This window comes from Strix aluco, chromosome 10, assembly GCF_031877795.1.
Source record: "Strix aluco isolate bStrAlu1 chromosome 10, bStrAlu1.hap1, whole genome shotgun sequence".
NCBI classification, from domain to species: domain Eukaryota; kingdom Metazoa; phylum Chordata; class Aves; order Strigiformes; family Strigidae; genus Strix; species Strix aluco.
Window position 1 is genome coordinate 27,431,803 of NC_133940.1, and position 19,148 is coordinate 27,450,950.

General features: G+C 43.3%; 1 protein-coding gene across 3 annotated transcripts in view; it reads right to left on the reverse strand.

Moving 5' to 3' along the window:
• Positions 1–557: 557 nt before the first annotated feature.
• LPAR4 (lysophosphatidic acid receptor 4) overlaps positions 558–19,148 on the reverse strand; it is a 32,980-nt gene continuing 14,389 nt past the window's right edge. Inside the window, exons 1-2 of one of the 3 annotated variants that reach the window (XM_074834836.1) lie at positions 13,805–14,145; positions 558–2,237 (exon numbers count right to left, since the gene is read on the reverse strand). In XM_074834836.1, coding sequence (XP_074690937.1) covers positions 1,038–2,084 — 1,047 coding nt within the window. In that variant the 5' untranslated portion in view covers positions 2,085–2,237; positions 13,805–14,145 and the 3' untranslated portion in view covers positions 558–1,037. Of the gene's footprint in view, positions 2,238–12,751; positions 13,310–13,804; positions 14,146–19,148 lie in introns of those variants that run through there. The other 2 variants (XM_074834835.1, XM_074834837.1) reach the window with 2 other exon arrangements.

Sequence of the window (19,148 nt, forward strand, 5' to 3'; positions counted from 1 at the left end):
ACTCTTCTTTGGAGGCTCTCTAGTTTAACTAGTTGACTGTGTAGCGAAACCCAGCAAGCAATCACTTAATAGATCTTCTCTTAATTGGATGCTCTGACACCAATTGTCTGTGCCCAGACAAGCTCTTTAGTAAGGTCAGGACTCTGTGGTTCTTCAGCCCTTCAGCTGCACTTGATTCCCATGTAAGAGATTTGCTCTTATGAGAACTCTGGGCTTTCAGGCCCCTTCTTTCAGCTGACTTTATAGTCTAGCCCTTACCAGAAATACTTACATATAATATCCTGGGACATAAAAGCCCAGGTGCAACAGAGCAGTAATGAGCTCTTTACGTCTCCCTAGAGGTGGCATTGAAAATAAATTAAAAGGCAGCTTAATCTGACAAAGATGAAACTTCTTATTTCAAAGCTGCATTATTAATTACTCTTATTATTTTTTCTCTTCTATCACCAAGCAACTGTTCTGCCTACTTTTAAAACAATTGTTTACACTTCAAACCTCTCCATACAATAAATTCAGCATGCCTGTACCTTGTAAAACCAGGATGTATATTCTTGCAGTGAAATAAGGAAAAGCCAAAAGCTTTTATTACGCCTTTTTAAGCAAACATACATAGTGTGAAGTTATTGAGTTAACATATGAAGATGCATCTCCAGAAGGCATGAAATATTGGCAGGTATCTCTAAGAAAATTAAATTTTCTATTTTCCAACTAGTCCCATGTCAACTGCTGGGGGAAAAAAAATGCCAAATGTTGGCATCTTCTGATTAAAGAAGCTGTCCTGTTCCCTCCTTAGTTGGCGTGTACGTTGTTACCTATCCATAATCTCCAAAGGGAGATCCACCGGGATTTTTACATTTCATGTTCACCTGTTGCATCTGATAGGACCATCCCAGTGTAAGGATTTGTCTACCTGTGTAGTTATCACCCAGCACGTTTTCTTCATTAACACCATGTGTGAACCCACATATTCTGAAATTATTTCACGCATGGTGTTAATCAAAAGTTAATGGGGGATAACTCCATGTGTAAACATCTCACTAGAAATGCGATTCAGATGTTGGGTCTCCTCCATTTGTAATAGCCTGGTCACTTATTTCATCCTGTGGTGCTGGTAGCGCAGTCTTTGTTAGAGGTGTCTCAGTCTTGAAAAGAGAATCCATTTTTATCTGGGGTTTTATGTTGAAAGACTTCTGGAAGGATTCTGATGTAAAGTAATAGATGAACGGGTCAAAGCAGCAGTTCATTGTTGCAATGCACAACGTGATTGGGTACATTGTCCTCGCAAACCTCTCCAAGGAGCAATTTGCTATTGCCTGGGACCGCACAAGAGCATACAAGAAGAGTATGGAATTGTAGGGCACAAAGCACACGACAAAAATGGCCACATGCACAATGATCATTTTCAATACTTTCTCTTTGTTTGTCCCAATCTGAGACAAAGTGGCAGGTTTCCGGAGAGTCCTGAGAACTAAAGAAGAGCATGTAAGGTTGAGTAGCAAAGGAATTATGAATCCTACCACTTCAATAAATATAGTGATCTTAGACAGATAGGTTTTCCAGATACGTTTAGAAAAACCTTCAAAACAGGTTGTGCTGGTGTTGGAAATGTTGGTTGTAGAGAATAATGAAGCTGAAATTCCACCGCTGAGGACCAGTATCCAAACACCAGCACAGACTATGGCAGAATTTCTCCTGGTCCTAATGGTGCGAGATCGGAACGGATAGACAATAGCAAGGAAACGGTCAACGCTAATGCAGGTGAGGAACAGCATGCTCCCGTAGATGTTAGTGAGAAATGCTGTACCAGAAATCTTGCACAGGCTATCTCCAAAAGGCCAATGCCTGTTGAAATTATAAAAAATTTTAAAAGGCAAAGTGAACACAAAAAGCAAATCTGAAACAGCCAGGTTGGTCATGAAAATGGCTGTTTCGCTTCTCATTTTCATCCGAAAGCAGAAAACAAAGAGGGAGGCACAGTTAGTAATCAAACCAAGGATGAAGACCACACTGTACACAGCTCCATACAAGTTGTACTTAAAAGAATCATCTGTCAAACAGGTATGGTTGTTGCTGTGGTTTCCCATGCCAAGTTTGTGATGTGCTTCCAAAGTGCTTCAAAGTCTACTTCAGTGACATCCATAAAATAAGGCAGTGATCTCTTCTCTTCCTGAAGAAACACATTCCAGGAAGGTCGCTTGACGCCTTGCTACCACCTCTCCGTCACGAGTCCTTTCATCCTGAAGGAAAGAGAAATAGATGCCATCAGTCTTACAACCTGCTATCACCTAAAGTGGCTGTGCAAGAGAACATGTACTCTTTCCTCTCCTAGTGAATGGAAGTGAAAACAAGACCAGTAATTAGTTTTCAAGGTAGTCTTTATAAATTCCACTATTATTGGGATTTTTCAAAGTTGAACACAGCAGTTACTGTACTCAGCCTTTCCTTTCCTTCCCCTGTTGCTTCCTCGTCCTCCTATTGGAAGGAGAGTGATCGCTAATTCCAACTTTCCACTTGGAAAGGTTTTTCTTTAAAATTTGAGATGGAATTGGCCCAGTGTGTTTGGAAAGAAATTAAATGATGGACCCAGGATATCGCCCAGGTATAGAATCAAACAGTCTGAAATGTTCACCTAAACTTGTAACAAGAGGAGAAAGAAGCTGAAAGTTTTAGTGTTTGCTTTTAACTGTGCAAAAATGAAAGTTCTGTGGGTTTTCAACTTTTTTTTGATGCAACAGTGTTAAACCCAAACTTATGTTAAAATACTGCTTTGCCTTTTTCTACTTGAATATAGGAGCATCCTTACGCATGTTTTTCAAAGTGAAGAACTGAAATGCTATATTTCAGAAATGTTTTTCAAAAATACTTTCCAAAGTTATGCTTGCCACTTCTGGAAAGTGTTGCGCTTTTTTTCCTTAAAAATTTCTGCAAAAATAGTATTACTTTTAAAAGGACTCTTTCTGCAAATGTAAAATGCTTTCCAAAAAGGGCTCCTTTAAGCTGTACCGACAGCTTCATTTCATTTCTACTCTTTGTCAAGGTTGACAACCTGAAATTTGGGAAATCTCATAAACTACACTCTTGTAAGTCTCTGTCCCAATTCAGCAAGATTTAGAGAAGTGTAGCGTTGAAGTAAGCTTGCTGTTTCTTGGAAAGAATTGCTTTCTGAACTGTCTTGATATTCTCTTATTGCTACTTGAAGTATTGTTTTTAAGGCCTGTGAGGATAAGGAGTTGGAAAGTTGCCCTCATTGGAGCAAGGAGGGTTTGTGAATTGCAATGTGGGCACAGCAGTCGGTACATCTTGGAAATGTGGAGCAAAGTTGGATAACTAAGGGAAAGACCTTTGCCTTGTAAACCACAGCAAACCAAATATAAAACAAAGTTCGTAGTCTTCCTGTAATCTAGAAACATCTTAGTAACTACAGCTATGGAGTAGTTTAGAGAGGTGAAACCCTTGTGAAGAGTAGGTTCCTCTCCAGAAAGTGATCCTCTGACGAAGTAGTTTCAATAGCAAACATGTAACTGTGTTAAAGGTTGAAATGGCAACATATAAACAAATAAACTGGGGAAGAAAGCATGGAATCAGGACAATTTGGGATGCAAACTGATCAAAATCAAATGTTTTCCATATGTTTTCCTACTGGAAAAGCTCATGCTGACAGTTGTTCTTGCACGCAGACCATCAGCGAGCCAGCTGGTAAAATGTCAAGTGTTGAGAAATATGGAATAACCACAGCTTTGCCAGATAGAAGGTGCAAATTCTGCCCTCACCTGGGAGCGCCGAGACAACTGCAGGCTTTACAAAAACCGGCCTGTGACCCAGAGAACACGCAGCACCTTGCCTTTGCACCTTACAGATTAGTTGGATGTAAAGCAGGAAGGGAGGATCTCCTGATCTCCCTTCTCGGAAAGATGACTTTCAAATGACTTGAACCTTTTGACATCCAAAAAGATGACTTGGAACTATGAGGTCCCTCCTGTTGGGGAGGGTTCATGCTCTCTGCAGGTTGGGGCAGTGAAGTGGTGCTGGGGGCTCTTTTGGGGAGTTACAAGTCGTCTCTCACAGTGTGCTCTCCTGGCTGGTTACTGTGTGTGTGCGCCTTGAACTACCGCAATTCCCTGTGATTTTTGCAGGCAGCTTTGGTACGTGCTCTTCACCCAATTTAGTAAACTCTTCTTTCGTTTTAGTTGCACTTTGAGTTACACATTTGTGATGATATCCTGAATTAGCAAATGTTCAAACCAGAAGTAGATACACCCTTATCTGATTGCTGTTGATTGTGTGGCAATGAGAGAGGAGACCCATCCCATGCTGGGGCGCTCTCTGCAGCACTTCATTATGCAAATTGTACAGGGCTTTGGGGGCAGACAGCTGAGTAGGGAACGGGCTGTGTAGGGGAGCAAAATGTTCCTTGCACCCCTTTGTGCTTCTGCACTCATCTCCGTGTTTTTCCTGTTCAATTCATGGCTAAATGAACTTTATGTGAAATGACCTAAAAAAGATACCAAACACTCAAACATATGAAAGGGATAGTAGTAAAATCTCAAAGGTGCACTTTCTTTGAATACATGGTAATCTGAATAAGTGAAGGTCTCACCTACAAGTTGAAGCACCTTTAAGTAAGAACTTAGTTGGATTCAAAAGCACACATGAGCTCCAACAGGAATAGCTGTGCCTCTTAGCTTAACCCTCAGCCTAATACATTAAATTCTTGGCTTGTAACTCTCTTTCAGTAAAGAAAGAGACTGCATGCTATCTCCATCAGCAGCAAATTTTGTTTATACTGAAATTTAACCTCCATAAGTAGACCCTTTTCTTCTGCTGCGTGTAAAAACCAGGTGTGCCAGACTCTCCTGGCCCAGGCTTCGTGTCTGGGTCCGAACTGGGGAGGTTTGAGGGGGATTGGGTGTCCTTCAAAACCTTACATAGCCATGGGCCTGGGAGGTCGCTGGAAACCCCACTTGCCAATCTGTGCACACAGTCCAGGATTTTGGCTGTTCCTCAAAACACAGCCTGACGCAGCAGGTTTGAAAGGCGGCTTTGAAATGCTTACCTTTACTACTGACATAAGTGGTCGTTGCCAGCAGCCTGACCCAGATACTCATTACACAGAAGAAAAGATGCTCCATCACTTGATTCTTTTTTTCCCTCCTCTGTCGTAGACAGCCACAAGGTCAAATACCAGTTTTTCTGGTGTATAAGTCTATAGGAATTGCCTGCCAGCAATTGTCTAGCTAAGTTATGGTCTTTAAAATATCGGCCTGTGTTGTTTACCTATCTAACACTGAGGTGTTTAAACAGGCTGCCAAGCTGCTTTGAAACTCTGCCATGTGCTTTAAATTCTGCAGCATGAGTCTACAGATTTAGTTTTCTGAACGTAAAAGTCACTTTCCTTCCTTTTCACTAAGGATTAAAGCAGTAGGATGCTCTTCATGCACACCACATTCACCACTGCTATTGCCTTGCTGGGGGGGGAAAAAAATCTAGCAATACATTTTAAAATGCTGAGTTTAAGTGAATATAAAGAAAATTGCTTTACTGTTCTGCATTTCAGGCAGGCCAGAACCTAACTCTAAAATGGGGGGCAGTACATGAGGGGAGGAAGGTATCTTGCTGTGTCAGAAGTGGTACCACAACAGCCTGTTTAAGGTGGTAATAGTGAGAATATTCTCTCTTGTAGTGGGGAAGGTACAAGCCAACCTCCAGCAGCTGTCGCTTACTCACGTAACCCTGTTATTCTCAGAGTTATGGAGTTCAGCAGAGTAGCTGACAGGGTTTGCTCCCATTTGCCTTTTATTGTAGCGACATCCCCCGTCTTCCAAGTACTGAAAATAAAGGAAAACTGCGTATTACTTCCTACAGTGCACGAGTATCCTGTTTACAATTCTTTTATTTCCTCCTTCTGGCACCCCAAGAAATCTTCACAATAGCCAGCTTGCAGCTTAATTCAGATCAACCATTTGTTAGTACAGAAAATTACTGCAGGTAAAAAGCACACTTTAAAATCATACTCTGTGATTCCCTTAAGCCCGTTCTTTCTGCCTCATGCATGTCCCATTCTCCACAAGTCCCTCCAACTGAGGTCAGAAAAAACAGTGTGAAGTTTGGGACTGACATTTTTGCATCTTCACATTTTCTTCTTATATGAGATGTAAGATGAATGTAATTTTATCAGTCTGAATATGTAGGACATCCTCTGTGCGTTCATTTAAATAACTAAACGCTGCAAAACCTTTTCGTGTGAGCTCTGATACAGACCAAAAGTGATAACCGTTCAAATCTGAAAGATCTCTTTCTAGATTATCATTATGTGTGCTCAGGTTATCTTTAATTCCTGTGAAACAAAGGGGGTTTAGGTACAGAAACCAAAAACTGACAGATCAAAAGGTGGGCGTCCTGGCTTTTTGGGGGGTTTTCTCTGGGTTTTGTCCAGAAATGTCTCTGCAGGTTATGGCAGCACTTGTTGTGTTTTGATATGGTCTCAGACCCTGACCTTGGAAATGAATAAGTATTTTCCTTGGGCACAGCATGTGCTTTATGCCTTCTTCTGACAAGAATTACATTCATTAGAGGGTTTTTCACTTCCCTGTTACTCACCCAGTTGGTGCAATGATCGTATGATGTGTAACTCACTCCTACCACTGAGCCCAGGGTTACGGCTTTGCAACCACAAACTCTTATTTCTTCAATTTCTTAGGTTTTATTTCCCTCCTTCACGCCACTTTAACTATGTAGAAGGCTCAAAAAAAGTTTTGCTTGGTTTGGGGGGGGGGGGGGAGCAGTTTGGTTTTTTGAAAGATTTTTGCATAGATGATAATTCTGCATAAGGCTATAGGACTTGGACTCTTCCGGACTGGTATGAGTACTATTGGAAAGGTGAGATATACTGTTTGAATATGGACCTAATAGATAAACAAGAAACCTTTTCTACCTGAAAAAGTAAACATTTCTGACCATTCTATGGCAGCGCTGATTAGCAATAGTAACCCTAACAAACTATCATTTCTCATTTGGACTAGATGATCTTCAAGGTCTTTTCCAACCTAGATGATGATTCTAAAGGCTTACAAACACTGACCTGAAAACCACAAAATGTGAATTCAAAGAAAGCAAAGCAGCGATGCAAAACACAACAAAACCATCTCACCGTCGAGTTCCCCACTGCTTTGCCACTCCTGCAATACCTCAGTGCCTGCAACGGGATCTCCACTTACTAATACTTTCTCTTTTCAATAACATTTCACTAGTTATTTTTGGGTGCAAAGAACTTGGAGAGCATTAACTGAAAGTAGTTACAAGAACAAACCTCTAGTCTGGGAGAATGTGGTTGCTGGCTTTTCCCTTTTTGAGGCTGACGGGGCAGTAGCTGTGGTGCACGGTGATGCTGGCTCCGTTTTCCCGGTGCCAGCAGTGTGGGCTCACGGAAAACTGTACCAGCAACAGCAAGCGTTACTGGACCCGGCAGCTGCTGCTGCAGGGAAGTGGCTGGGGATGGGAAATGGCTTGGGACATCAAGTCTGGGGTTGGCTTTTAGACCGACCAGCTTGCTGTGAGTTCTCCATCCTCCCCAGAGCTTCCTGCAGTTTCACGGTGACCTTCGCCTACGTTTCTTCCGCGGTACGGGAGGAGCAGGAGAAAGGGTGGGATTAGACAGTGGGAAACAAAGCAGCTGCCTGTAAACAAAGCACTATTGACTATATGAAGCGATGGCAAGTAGAAATGCTTTAATCTCTTTCATTTACTAATCCGAAGTGATGTATTTGAGAACAGTAGGAAAGAAGTAGACAAAAGTATGACTTTGAAGTCCAGCAAAGGTTTCTGTAGCTTCAAAGAGCCATTCTTCCCTGCGTTTTATCAGAGTGAATGCCTAGCCGGTATGCTGGGCAAAAGGGGGACGTTTTCTGATGATTAGCATAAAAGACAAGGCAGGAAGGCTCTTATTCATGGCTTTGACACTTATTGTGCAAGGGTCTTCAATACCATCGGTACTTTCATTCCTCAGTATTTGCCATGGGTGTAATAATGTCTCCTGCACCTGGTAGGAAGGTGAAATCATGAGTTACTTGTGACCATTTCAGTCAGTCAGGCTTCGCTGTCTGCTTTTCAAATCCTTTTTGATAGAAGAAAACCAAAACACAGGAGCCCGTGAGGCGTTTCCCTTCTCTCAGCCACCAAGAGTGATCCCAGGGACCCGGTGGGACTAGGTGGGAGCGCACCGGCCCCTCCTTTCCTCCCTGCCTGGGGTGGCTTTGGCTCTCCGGGAACCTCCCAGACCCTCCAAGTTCAACAGGTACTTTCTGTTGCCTGGAAGTCAGCGGATGAATTGCAGCAGGACCCCAATTTAATTCTTCTCCGAGATGGAGCAGGGAAGTGGAAACCTGAGCCTATCGGACCTAATCCTAAAGGCTCTCCTTTTCTCCCCCCCCCCCCTTTTTTTTTTTTAATTGGTCAGCACCGCCGTTGTCTCCTAACTGTCCTCTGAGACTTACAAAGCATTTCCTGCTCATGGTGACTTCTCTGTGCTGTATCTGTTTTGTATTGAGCTAATTAAAATGTTTCCTTCTGAAGAGAATAGTGAACTGACTTACCCCATATTCAGACACTGATCCTCAGGGCATGACTCTCTTTTTGTTTTCACTGAGAATGTCTCTCTCCATTTACATCACCCCTTTAACCCTTGATGTGCCTTGGCCTTCCCTGTCCACTACTACTTTCAGAGGGTCTGGTCCACAGCCCAGAAATTAGAGAATTCACCCCAGACTTCCCAGCAATGTTTGCATTATTTTACTCTTGTAAGAGGGACTTTTTTGCTTGCCCTTGAACCTCAGTCTGATGATGGAGGACTGTAGGAATACTGCTTTTTTTGACTCTCAAGTCTCTCTCACTAAGGGGAGATCGCTCTATAATAGCATTGCTAGATTCGATAGAAATCCCAATAAGAGAAGATTCAGATGCAAAGAAATAACTGATGAACAGCAGGGTTATGCTGTTTGACCCAATACTTGAAGATTTATAGGTTGTTTTCACTCAGAAGTAGAACTTGGTGATGGAGGTAGCTGTGTCTTTGATGTAGCCCTGTTTATTTACAAAGCATGGTTAAGAAAAAAAAAAAAAGTAAAAAATAAGAGAGTCCTGTTTCCCTGAACCACTGGGGAATCCAACAACAGGACTCAGTTTATTTGCTTACAGTTCCAAAATGCTTTCCAGTCAGCGTCCTGCCCAAAAAGCTTCCTTTCTTTGCTTTCTCTGACACAATTTCCAGTCGTTCCTTGGTGATTGCTTGACTTTTTGGCTCCTTGTTGCCTTGACTCGGCTCCTCGCGAGGTGCTGCAGCCGCATGAAGCCCTCCTTTCACCCGAGCCTCATTTGACCGCTCTCGCCCAGGGCTGTGGCTCTGGGCTGGTTCCTCTGCAGTCCCTTTTGCTGAAGGGTGAAAGCTGAACTTTCACCTCCATTTATCCAAAAATTATAGGCTGGTGGTTGTTTTTTTTTCCCCTTGCATACATTAGCACCAACAAGCTTCCATCCAGCCACCAGCACCACAGCATAAACTTTTGCAAGCTAAACTGGGTGCAAGGCTGGTTTCCTCGTGGGTGCTGAGCAGTCTGTCAGTGGGGCAGAAGGCAATCCCTACTCTGCACCAGTGCTCAGGACCTTGAAGGATCTGTGCCCTGCATTTATTTGCTGGAAGGAGTTGATAAAACAGCACTTTGTTTTCTCAAATTGCTTTATTCTGGGCGGAAAAGGGGAAGGTCTGAGAGCTCTTTTGACAGCAGTCTGGACTGGGTTGGTATCGTCAGCCATAGCTTCGTCTGCTCCCATGGCCTGGCCTCTGAGCGCTGGAGATGCCGGGGCTGCTGGGCTTCCTGTTCTCCGGGCTGCACGTTTCCCAGCAAGAAATTTGGAGGCATGACTTGGGGTTTCCATGTCATCTCCCTCACCTCCCCTCTGAGGAAGAACATTAAGGTCTTGAAAAATATTCAGTGGTGTATGATGAAAGGATGCGTGAGGAAGCACAGCACACAGCTACGGTGTTTTTCAATAAAAGCTACAGAGAGGATAAATTAGCACTAATGTGTTAAAATAAATGAGAAATTACTTCCCAATGCAAAAATAGCAAATCTCAGCCAGTGAGCAATATTTCTGTAGTGAAGTTTCTTAGAAATCATGCTTTTACTGCTAAATATGGTAATTTCCATTTACCATGTAAAAGCAAATGTGTGCTAGGGCGGAAGATGGTGCATTATCTGCAGGTTCAAGAAATTAAAATGGGGGTATTATTAGATGAGAAGAAGAGCTTCTATTGTGGCTGTTTACAGGCATAATAGGTACTCAAAATGTTATGAGATCATGTTATGTACAGAGAAAGCAATCTCCTCTGTTGCTAGCACGCACCTTTGTCTCAGGGCTTAGGGACTGATGAGTGTCCCTCAATTTCACTTGCCAAGATAAAGAGACTCTTTTTTTCTACAAAACCAAACCATTACAAATAATTCAGAAAACTTTCCTTGCAGCTGGGGTCAGCTAAGGCTAGTTTGGCTCCGCAGTGGCGTGGATCTTTACCCCCTTTTATGGGACTGAACTGAGAAGATGGTGCATTAGAGGAAGTCTTGCAGAGCCACTGTCTGTTCTCATGAATAAAGAGCTCCTCTTTTCAAGGAGAGAATTTGCCTTTTGTGAAAGGTGGTGGCTTCCCTTCCCTGAGACTAAATCAGATCCTTATTTACGGAGGAGGAGCAACGTGTAAAGGAGCAGAGTGAGTCTCTGCACGCACGCTTGACCTGGAAAGACCTGTTGAGGCTGGATGTGTGCTCCAGGAGCCATCCTCACCCACCTCAGCCCATGAACGGGACGGCTCACCGGAGTCTCATTTGTGATCCTGGAGCACATCAGGCTGGGACCACCACGTCATCCGTGTACACCTGGCCAGCAACACTCAGACATCAGTAAATAGAGCCCTGATACTCAAATATGCTTTAACCCATTTGCTGCAGCCTGCACAGATGCATCAAAATGTTGGCATAAATACATACGGCTGTAAGTGCCAAGGCAGCACCACGATAACAGAATCCCAAATTGTTTTCCCAGGTACTGCTCTCCCCAGGAAGCTGTCTTCTCGCCCTCTGTTCCAGAAGTAACATACCCTCCTACAATGCACCCTTTTGTCAGGATCTGGCCTAAAGTTTGGGTAAAACTGCCTCAATTCCTGCTCTGGTGCTCAAGCCACGAGGTCAGAGGCTGGAGGAGGGCAACCATCTTACAGCTGGGAGTGCATCCTCCCGCTGGCACAAGCTCAGTGCTCAGGCACAGACAATGTTTCAATTGCTGCTTCTCAGAAAAATGGGAGGTGCAGGTTTTCACGTTTGTTTTTTTTTTTTTTGTCTCATTACAATACTCTGAATGAAAGCGAATGGGTAGTTGCTTCAGGCCTTGGTTCTGTTTGTCTGTGTATGAGCTGAGCTCCTAACTCCAGAATTTGAAAGACACTGATTTTTATCAATTGACCTAACCCCAGTTAAGGAGGAGTCTCATTTTTAGTCTCAAAGGATTAAAGTGAAATGTATGCTCAGCCTCCCACTCCCTTCCTCCCTCCCATGTTTTTCAGGACTTTCTTTTAAAATTCAGAGGCTTTGAACCCCCTAAAGTACCAGGGTTAGTTTCCTGCCTGTTTTATTTTAGCTTTCAGAACATTAGTAAGGGAAAGAAGATGGAAAAGTGCTATGAGGGGGGAATATCCTTATCACCGACCTGTGAACTTTGCACTTCCCATCCTCTGGGTTTTACTGTTCTGTGCATATAGAGCAGTAATACAAAAACACACAATTGTGTCCTCTCAAACAAAGATTAAGGAGTGTCATTAAAAAACCCAAACTTTTCTTGCAAATTCTTCTGCAGTGGGCTTACATTGTATTAAATCCTATTTCTTCCAAACAGCTGCATCTTTAGTTTAAGTATGTTGTTCATCATTCATTTTACTTCTGACACCAGTTTTTCTATCTGCTTAAAGCTGTATTTGAATTTTTCTCATGGAACTTTGCCACTGAGCTTAAAAGGAGTAGATTTTAGCCATAAATGAAAGCCGAAGTGATAAATAAAATTTTAAAGTTTTGCAGTATAAAATATATAACTTATTTTCTAATTTTTAATATCACTTGTAGGAACCAGATCTCACATTACACAAAGCTGAAAGCATGTAGCACTGTAAGCTGAAAGTCTAAGTTTATGCCACGTTTATATACAACCCTTTTTTAAGCTTATTTTTAAGTGTCTTTATGATATACTGACTTAAAGTAAGGAAGAAAAAAAAAAAAGCCTTAATCAAGGGATATTTTTCACAAACCTGAAACAAACAACAGGGATAGAAAAGTCCTTAACTTGTCATCTGCAGTGACACAATGAGCATTACAATGTGAGTTATAACCATTTCCACTGCAACAGTTTGCAGGAGTAGCTCACACAGTGATTGCTTTCCAAAAACTTGGAGATCATCTTTCTCACTTTAAACAGAAACATTCGCCTCTCCCATCCCAACCATAGCATAGCTCAAGTAAGAGGAATGAGATCTGTATAGAAAAAACATTGCTAATCTCCACTGAAGTGTACAACTCGAGTTCATCTCGCTGGCTAGCTGTATGCCACCGATTTGTCTGAGCCTTCAGACTTCAGAAAACACTACAATCCTTTTTTCAGAGCTGACATTAAATCTGGATGCTTTTCTGCTGAGTTAGAAAGTGAGGAAATAGAAACTTACCACGGCAGAGCAGCCAGGGCTGAGATCATGCCCGCGACTCGGCAGATTTCAGCCCGATTCCTCCCTGACAGCCCACATTTATCCTTTTTGTGTGCGTGGAACGCCAGTCGAGTTAGTCCCACGCGGAAGATCGGCGTGCTCGACTTTCTAAAAGTTCACCCGTTCATCTTTAAAATCTAAAGCGACTGGCAGTTGTCTGCCTTCCTTTGTTCGGAGAGGAAACAAAACTGCTGAACGCTGCAGCCATCATGTCTTGGGAAAGGGGACACAAGAATGGGCCCAATGTCTGGGCAGGGTCTGTGGGCAGGGGGAACTCTTGGGGGTCTCGATGGGAAACGCTTTCCATTGGGCAGGGCTGTATTATTAGTGCCTGAGCCCGCCCCGCGGCCGGGTCTCTGCTAGGTCCCTCTCGCAGGGCTGTATTCCCTTCCAGAGCATCGCCCAGCCCAGGCAGCCACCAGCTCAGATTTAGCAGTTTCAGGACAGCCCGACAATGGGCAACGCGGATTTCCTCAGCAATTCGCTGGCGGACACAGCCTGCGAGAGCGTGCCCGCGCCTCCGCGCCGCGGATGGTAATGAGCAGGGGAAAAGCTCTTTAAATCTCGGATTTTCCTTTGCACGGCTGTAATTATTTTTCCCTCCAATTAAAAAAGTAAGGAGGAGAGGGGGGAGCTGGGAATGGGGAAAGCGTTGGGTAAGGCTAGGAAGCTGTAAAGCAAAGCTGGCCATAAAAATAAAATATCTTTCTAAACAGATTTAGAAAGGGGTTGTTTTCAGGTTGGGGGTGGTTTGGGTTTTTTTTTTTAAATCTTCTCAAAGGAGCGGACTAGACCAGTCTGAGCTCGTGTCCCCCAGCAGTTTGCTCTGAAAGCCCTGGGTTTCTGCTGGAAAACCTGTAGGCTTGCAAATCTGTAGGGACATAATTACAAATCCTCCAGGGAAGCATGACTGCTTTTGCCTGTGTAGCTCACCCTGAGAGCTGCTGCTGCCTTTCAGTGAATTCGCCTTCCAGCAGAGCCACCAGCTAAAAGCTTTTTATTTTTATCTCTTACCTTTAATATCAGCCCTTCAGCTAGGGAGGAGGATCTTCCGGAGCAGGAGTAACGAAGCGGATGGCTATTTGCCTCAGCTTGTTTATGCTGTGGAGCAGCCGGTGCCCTTTTATTTCTTTTTCAGCCCTCTCCAGTTCCATAGGTTTGAAATTCCGAGTCTGCTTTTAAAGCCCAGCCTCCCACCTAACGTGTCTCAGTCGCATTGTGTTTGTCTCTCCTTTTCCTCCGCTCTTCTTGGCTGTTCCCACAGGCAGCCAAGGCCAGTAAACAACTCATTGTGAAGCTGGAACTAATGTTATTCCTTGGGCTGGTGGCTGATGCAGGCGGTCAGTCTCCCGCTTCTGCAGCACGCTCAGCTGCCACAGGCTTTTATCCAGTCGATGCAAATAACATCCTGAATAGCTCATATAACAGCCTAACTCCAGTCTGCAAAACCTCATCCTCTGAGGGCTCACGGTTTAATAAAACATATGAAAACACGAGCGTGGGTTTGGATTGAAAGTGGGGAAGGTGCAGATGTTTCCTGCTCCTAATGGTCAAAGGTCCATTTTCCCCGCTTTAGCTGGTAAAGATGACAGACGATCTGGGTAAATTGTGAAGGGATGCTCAAACCGTCACTTGTGTACAAATGTGGGGGTGAGTACGGGGGCTGGCAGAAGGCTCAGGATGCAAAATCCACCAGTATCACCAGTAAAATTGCATAGAGAAATCAGCTTTGGCGACTCATGGCTTGTGGGCATTTTCAGGCTGGCCACATGGAAATCCTGAGCCCTCGGGTATAATGCAACTGCTTTTCACCCCCTGGGGTCCATTCTTATGCGAGTGTGAGTGCTCTCAGTGGGGACCGATTAAACAACACCTCTGCGTTTGAAATCACCCATTTTAGGGAAAGCAGTGGGGTTTGGATGGGTTTGAAGCTGGGTGTACTGATACAGATTAGAATGAGCACGCTGAAACCCTTTGCAGATTAACATCTTACTCTCAGCCTTCAAAACTGTCAGTCGCTGGGCAAACCCATTAGAGAGGAGACTGATTACTCCTTGAAGATTAAATACAGAATAAATCTTGAAACAAAACAAAACTTCTGTGCTTCTTAACAGTATTTAGCCAGAATGTGGCAATTGTGCCAACTTTGATGAGGTTGGAGTTTAAGCAGGCAGCTGCACTTATCTGGGGTGTTTGCTTTATTGCTAGATAAATTATTGGTTTAATTAAATACTCTTAACAAAAGTCTTCAGCTATTGTGAACTTCAAGAGCTCTCAGGAACTCCTCCTTGTAATGTTACCTCTAACCTAACAGGAGACTGGGGATGGTATTTTTTTCTCTTATGGAGTCCATCTTTCTATACCATCATAGTGGTTTCAAATTCGTATGCATCCATGGTTGCCACTGAATTCAAAAGCATCTCTAGTGAGCAGGTTATTCTGTCACCTGTCACTTTTTTTTCTTTAAAAAGGAGCATCTTTTTCTGCTAGCTATAGCCAAAACTAGAAGCTGGAAAAGTAGAATCTCAGGGTTGACCCATGATGCTGCTCTCCAGCCTCTAGAGATCATATGAAAAAATCCCAACCTTTTCCCCTATGGGACACAAAAAGGTTTTGGTATTAATGACAACGAAAATGTCCCCAGAGCAATGTATTCCTGCTCCCCTCCAAGGCACATTTCCCAAAGCAATACACATAGGCCTTTACCCTTCTCCACACCAGTTTAAACAGGCCAAATGCTTGCTATCAATGTCCTCTGTATATTTTTTTAAATAAATAAAGTACAAACGTTTCCAACAAAGTACCCTTAACATAGGTTTATTTGCCAAACATGAAAAAAGGAGGTGGCTGCCTCTCTTCTTGGTTACAGTTACAGGCAAGTGTTTTCTTTAAAATGGAAAAACAATGAATAGACTCCTCGGCTCTTCATCTCTCCTCTCTGCACAACTCATTTTCTGTCCCCACCCTGATCCCATGGTGTTCATCTTAGACTTGGGACAGGGTGGGATTTAGTGAGCTCTCCTTGCTAAAACATTGGCAGTACATCAATAATCTCTAGTTATTTTGGAAAACAAGGGAAACTGGGCTGTTATCTTATTGAAAACCACGGCTGCTGAGAAGGCATAACATGTTTAAGCAAAAGTTTTACCCCCTGTTTGCAGTACTCAGATTTTCTGCTTATGCATAGAAACCCTACTGATACGATACTTCTGTTGTGGTTTTGGTTGTCTCTTGTGTCAGTGGTCTGGTGGCTTTTGGACTGGCATATGAAATTTTCATGGATTTCAGCAAGGCAGGAATATCTGAATTAAGGAAAAATTTTGCCTAGAAGACTCACATATTGCATTTCCAGATGATTAATGCTTAATTCTTCTGCAGTCAAACATACTGACTATTTTCAGTCAATTGATGCTTCATTGTGCCAAGATTCTTACTTCAGGGCACTTATGAGCACTCAAAAGGAGCCAAAGAGCAGAAACCAAATCAAAATTGCATTTTAAAGGCCGCTAGAATATATATGATAGAGACATTAGCTTTTCCCTTTCCTCCTCTATTCATTGGCAAGGCTTGCTTCCTTCCTTTGCTTTCCTACAGCAGCAGACTTAATTTGTCATTTGGTAGCTAAATATTGCATGGCTTTAGTTCATCCTGGGACGGCAGTGCGTATCGGATGTTCTGCGGCCCCATGGAGCCTTCCCTCCCGTAGAGAAGAGGCAGCAAACAAGCTGCTGTTAGGCTGCAGTGGTCCATACGAACCATCCAGGAGCGGCTTCATGGCACCAGAGGGTTTAGGGACCCTGCCTGGGGAAGTGGGTAACCCCATGTTGCCCAAATACCTACCCCTTAAGCTTACAAACTTGGTTATATTTAGGAATTTTGGCTGTCTGCGATACATCCATACGATGTCCTGTATCCTTTGCTCATCTGATGAGGCACACAGCTTCCTAAGGTCTCATGGTTTTTAAGCACCAGCTTTAGGACTACAACTCCTGTGGAATAAGGTTAATATTTGGGTGACCCCAAAGGAAACATGTGGATCATTAAACCAGCAGGTTCAATTCTATTAGAATGGAGTATTTCATTTAGATGTTCCCCAGGAAAGCTAAAGGAAAAAATCAGTAATACTGACATTTTCCTAGGGGGGAAAAAGAAAAAAAGTCACTACAGAAACTACAGTCTCTGCTGGAAAAGATTTTGAAGGAAAATTCCTGAGCAGATGTAGCAGAACCCTTCAGGAGCTCACTAATGCTCCAGTGTTTACTAATGCTTAATGGTTTGTCAATGCTTCCATTTGAAATCCTTTCTGAAGAGTTTTATAACAAATCCATAAAAATTCACTTTAGAATCAAATGGAAATGCAAAGCCTCATCCTGTTTGGGTTTTTTAAAAATATGCATTCAGAAGGACGTTTTTTAATCATTTATAATGCTGTAGAGAGATGGCAAAAAACCCCCACAACCAAAGCAAGTGCCCATTTGAATCGGTATCCTTGCAATGTTAAGAAGGCTTCGTTTGAAAACCCGGGTTTGTTAATTCACCAGCACTTAAAATTCCATTACTTTCCAATCCAACAGGACCTTTTTCTAATAAATGTCAGGATATTTCTTTTCTAAATGTCAAATCAAAGCTTTTTAGGGGTGGGGGAAAGTGCTGCTGATGCCAGTGAAATGACTGAGTGTCCAGAAAGTCCCCACTGCTCTCAGTCAGACAGTTTTCTAGTGAACAGTCTGCTGAAACACGAATACGGTCCGTCCGGGTAAGGATTGGATTAACCGATTAACCTGTGATTTGTTTCTCTGATCGATAGCAACTCTGCATTCTCGTGAGTCCTGAGGGCCTGCCTTTATTAAGTGCACTTAACTCGCAGCAAAGGCATTAGATTATGAGCTGCTGAAATGTGTTTCATTGTGTAAAAAGTAAAAGAAAAGTCCATACTGTTTGCTAGGCCACGCAAATGGAAACCTCTGGTGGCACCAAGTGCCTGAACCTGAGTATTCCTCCAAACCAGGCATTTTTTCCTAAAAATGGTTTTCTTTGCTATGTAGCATCCCCAATAAGCTAGAAGAATGTCAGTCTTTTGGACAGTGTCTTCTCCATGCTTTGCTTTCCAATGTTTTACAGCAATTTAATCAGGTTCTTCCAAGTGGGGCTCTGTAGTTTCAATATTTAATTTTTCTTGTCAATGGAGAAGGGATTCGTTTTGCAGACTCCCCACTCATTAGTTATTTTCCTCATAACGTAGAACAATTTTTAATTTTGCATGACCAAATCTAGCCTGTAATGTCTCCCTTCAGAAACTGCATCCAGGAGTTACTTCAGGCAAGAAAGAAGCACCTGATTATTCTCTCCTCCAGAATGAGTTCAGAAACTCGCTCTGGCCTAATTTGATGGGGGATCTGAGTTCGTTGATTCTTTTTACTCAGTTCAAAGGGACTGCTTTTCATTTCTGCATGCTTCAGAGTCCCTGCTTTAATAAACATGCAGTAATGTATACCATTGTTTTGACAAGAGGCACCAGTTATGCCGAAATCTTATCCCCTGGAAAACGGAGCAGGTGTTTTCCAGCAGAGCTGCTGGGCTGCCTGCGTGAGCCGCCAGCACCAGCTGATGAGGAGCCTGGTTTCAGAATTCAGCGAGGTTGCTCCTGTCGGGGTGGAGGATGATGTCTGAACGTGTCCCGGGGGGCAGCTGAGATGGCTGCTTTTGTCTTCCCATGGCGGGGGGGCAGAGCAGGTTTTAACAAAAAGTGAGTGAAATAGAGTTGGTTTATTCTTTTTCTGAATCCTAGTGATAGCCAACCAATGGCTCCTATTCCAGGCATGATGGAGCCTGTTTTTTTTAGCAGGGATAGTTGGAGTGGTGTCGATGTCAGCAGTACCTGTATTTCATACAGCACAGCTTCCCTGGGTGGAGGCTGTAGTCAGACCGTAACGTGGCATCAGTAAGTGCTGGTGTTTTACTGAAGTAAACTTGAGTTTCAGCAGATGAATTGGGAAGGGTGAAGAGCTACGGTGCCAGGAAAAGCCACTGCAGAGCAGTTAACGAAACAAGCAGAGAACAACAGACGATGCGGGCCAGCGCTGGCCGACTTCCCCGCGCAGTAGCAAGGACAGCACCTCCGAGCACAGCAGTGGAGGGGTATTAAGTTTCAACAAAACAAACCCAAAGGACATCAGAAGCCGGTGAATATAGCCTGTGTTCTGATGGCAAAAAATCTGAGTTTGAAGGGAGCTGGGAGCACCTAAAACAATTGAAGGCGCAACCAGGCAGGAGCTTGCAATTCTGCTGTGCATGAATAGAAGGAAGAAGCAGCTGAATATCAGGAAACGTTTTCTAACAATGCGGACTATTAGGCTTC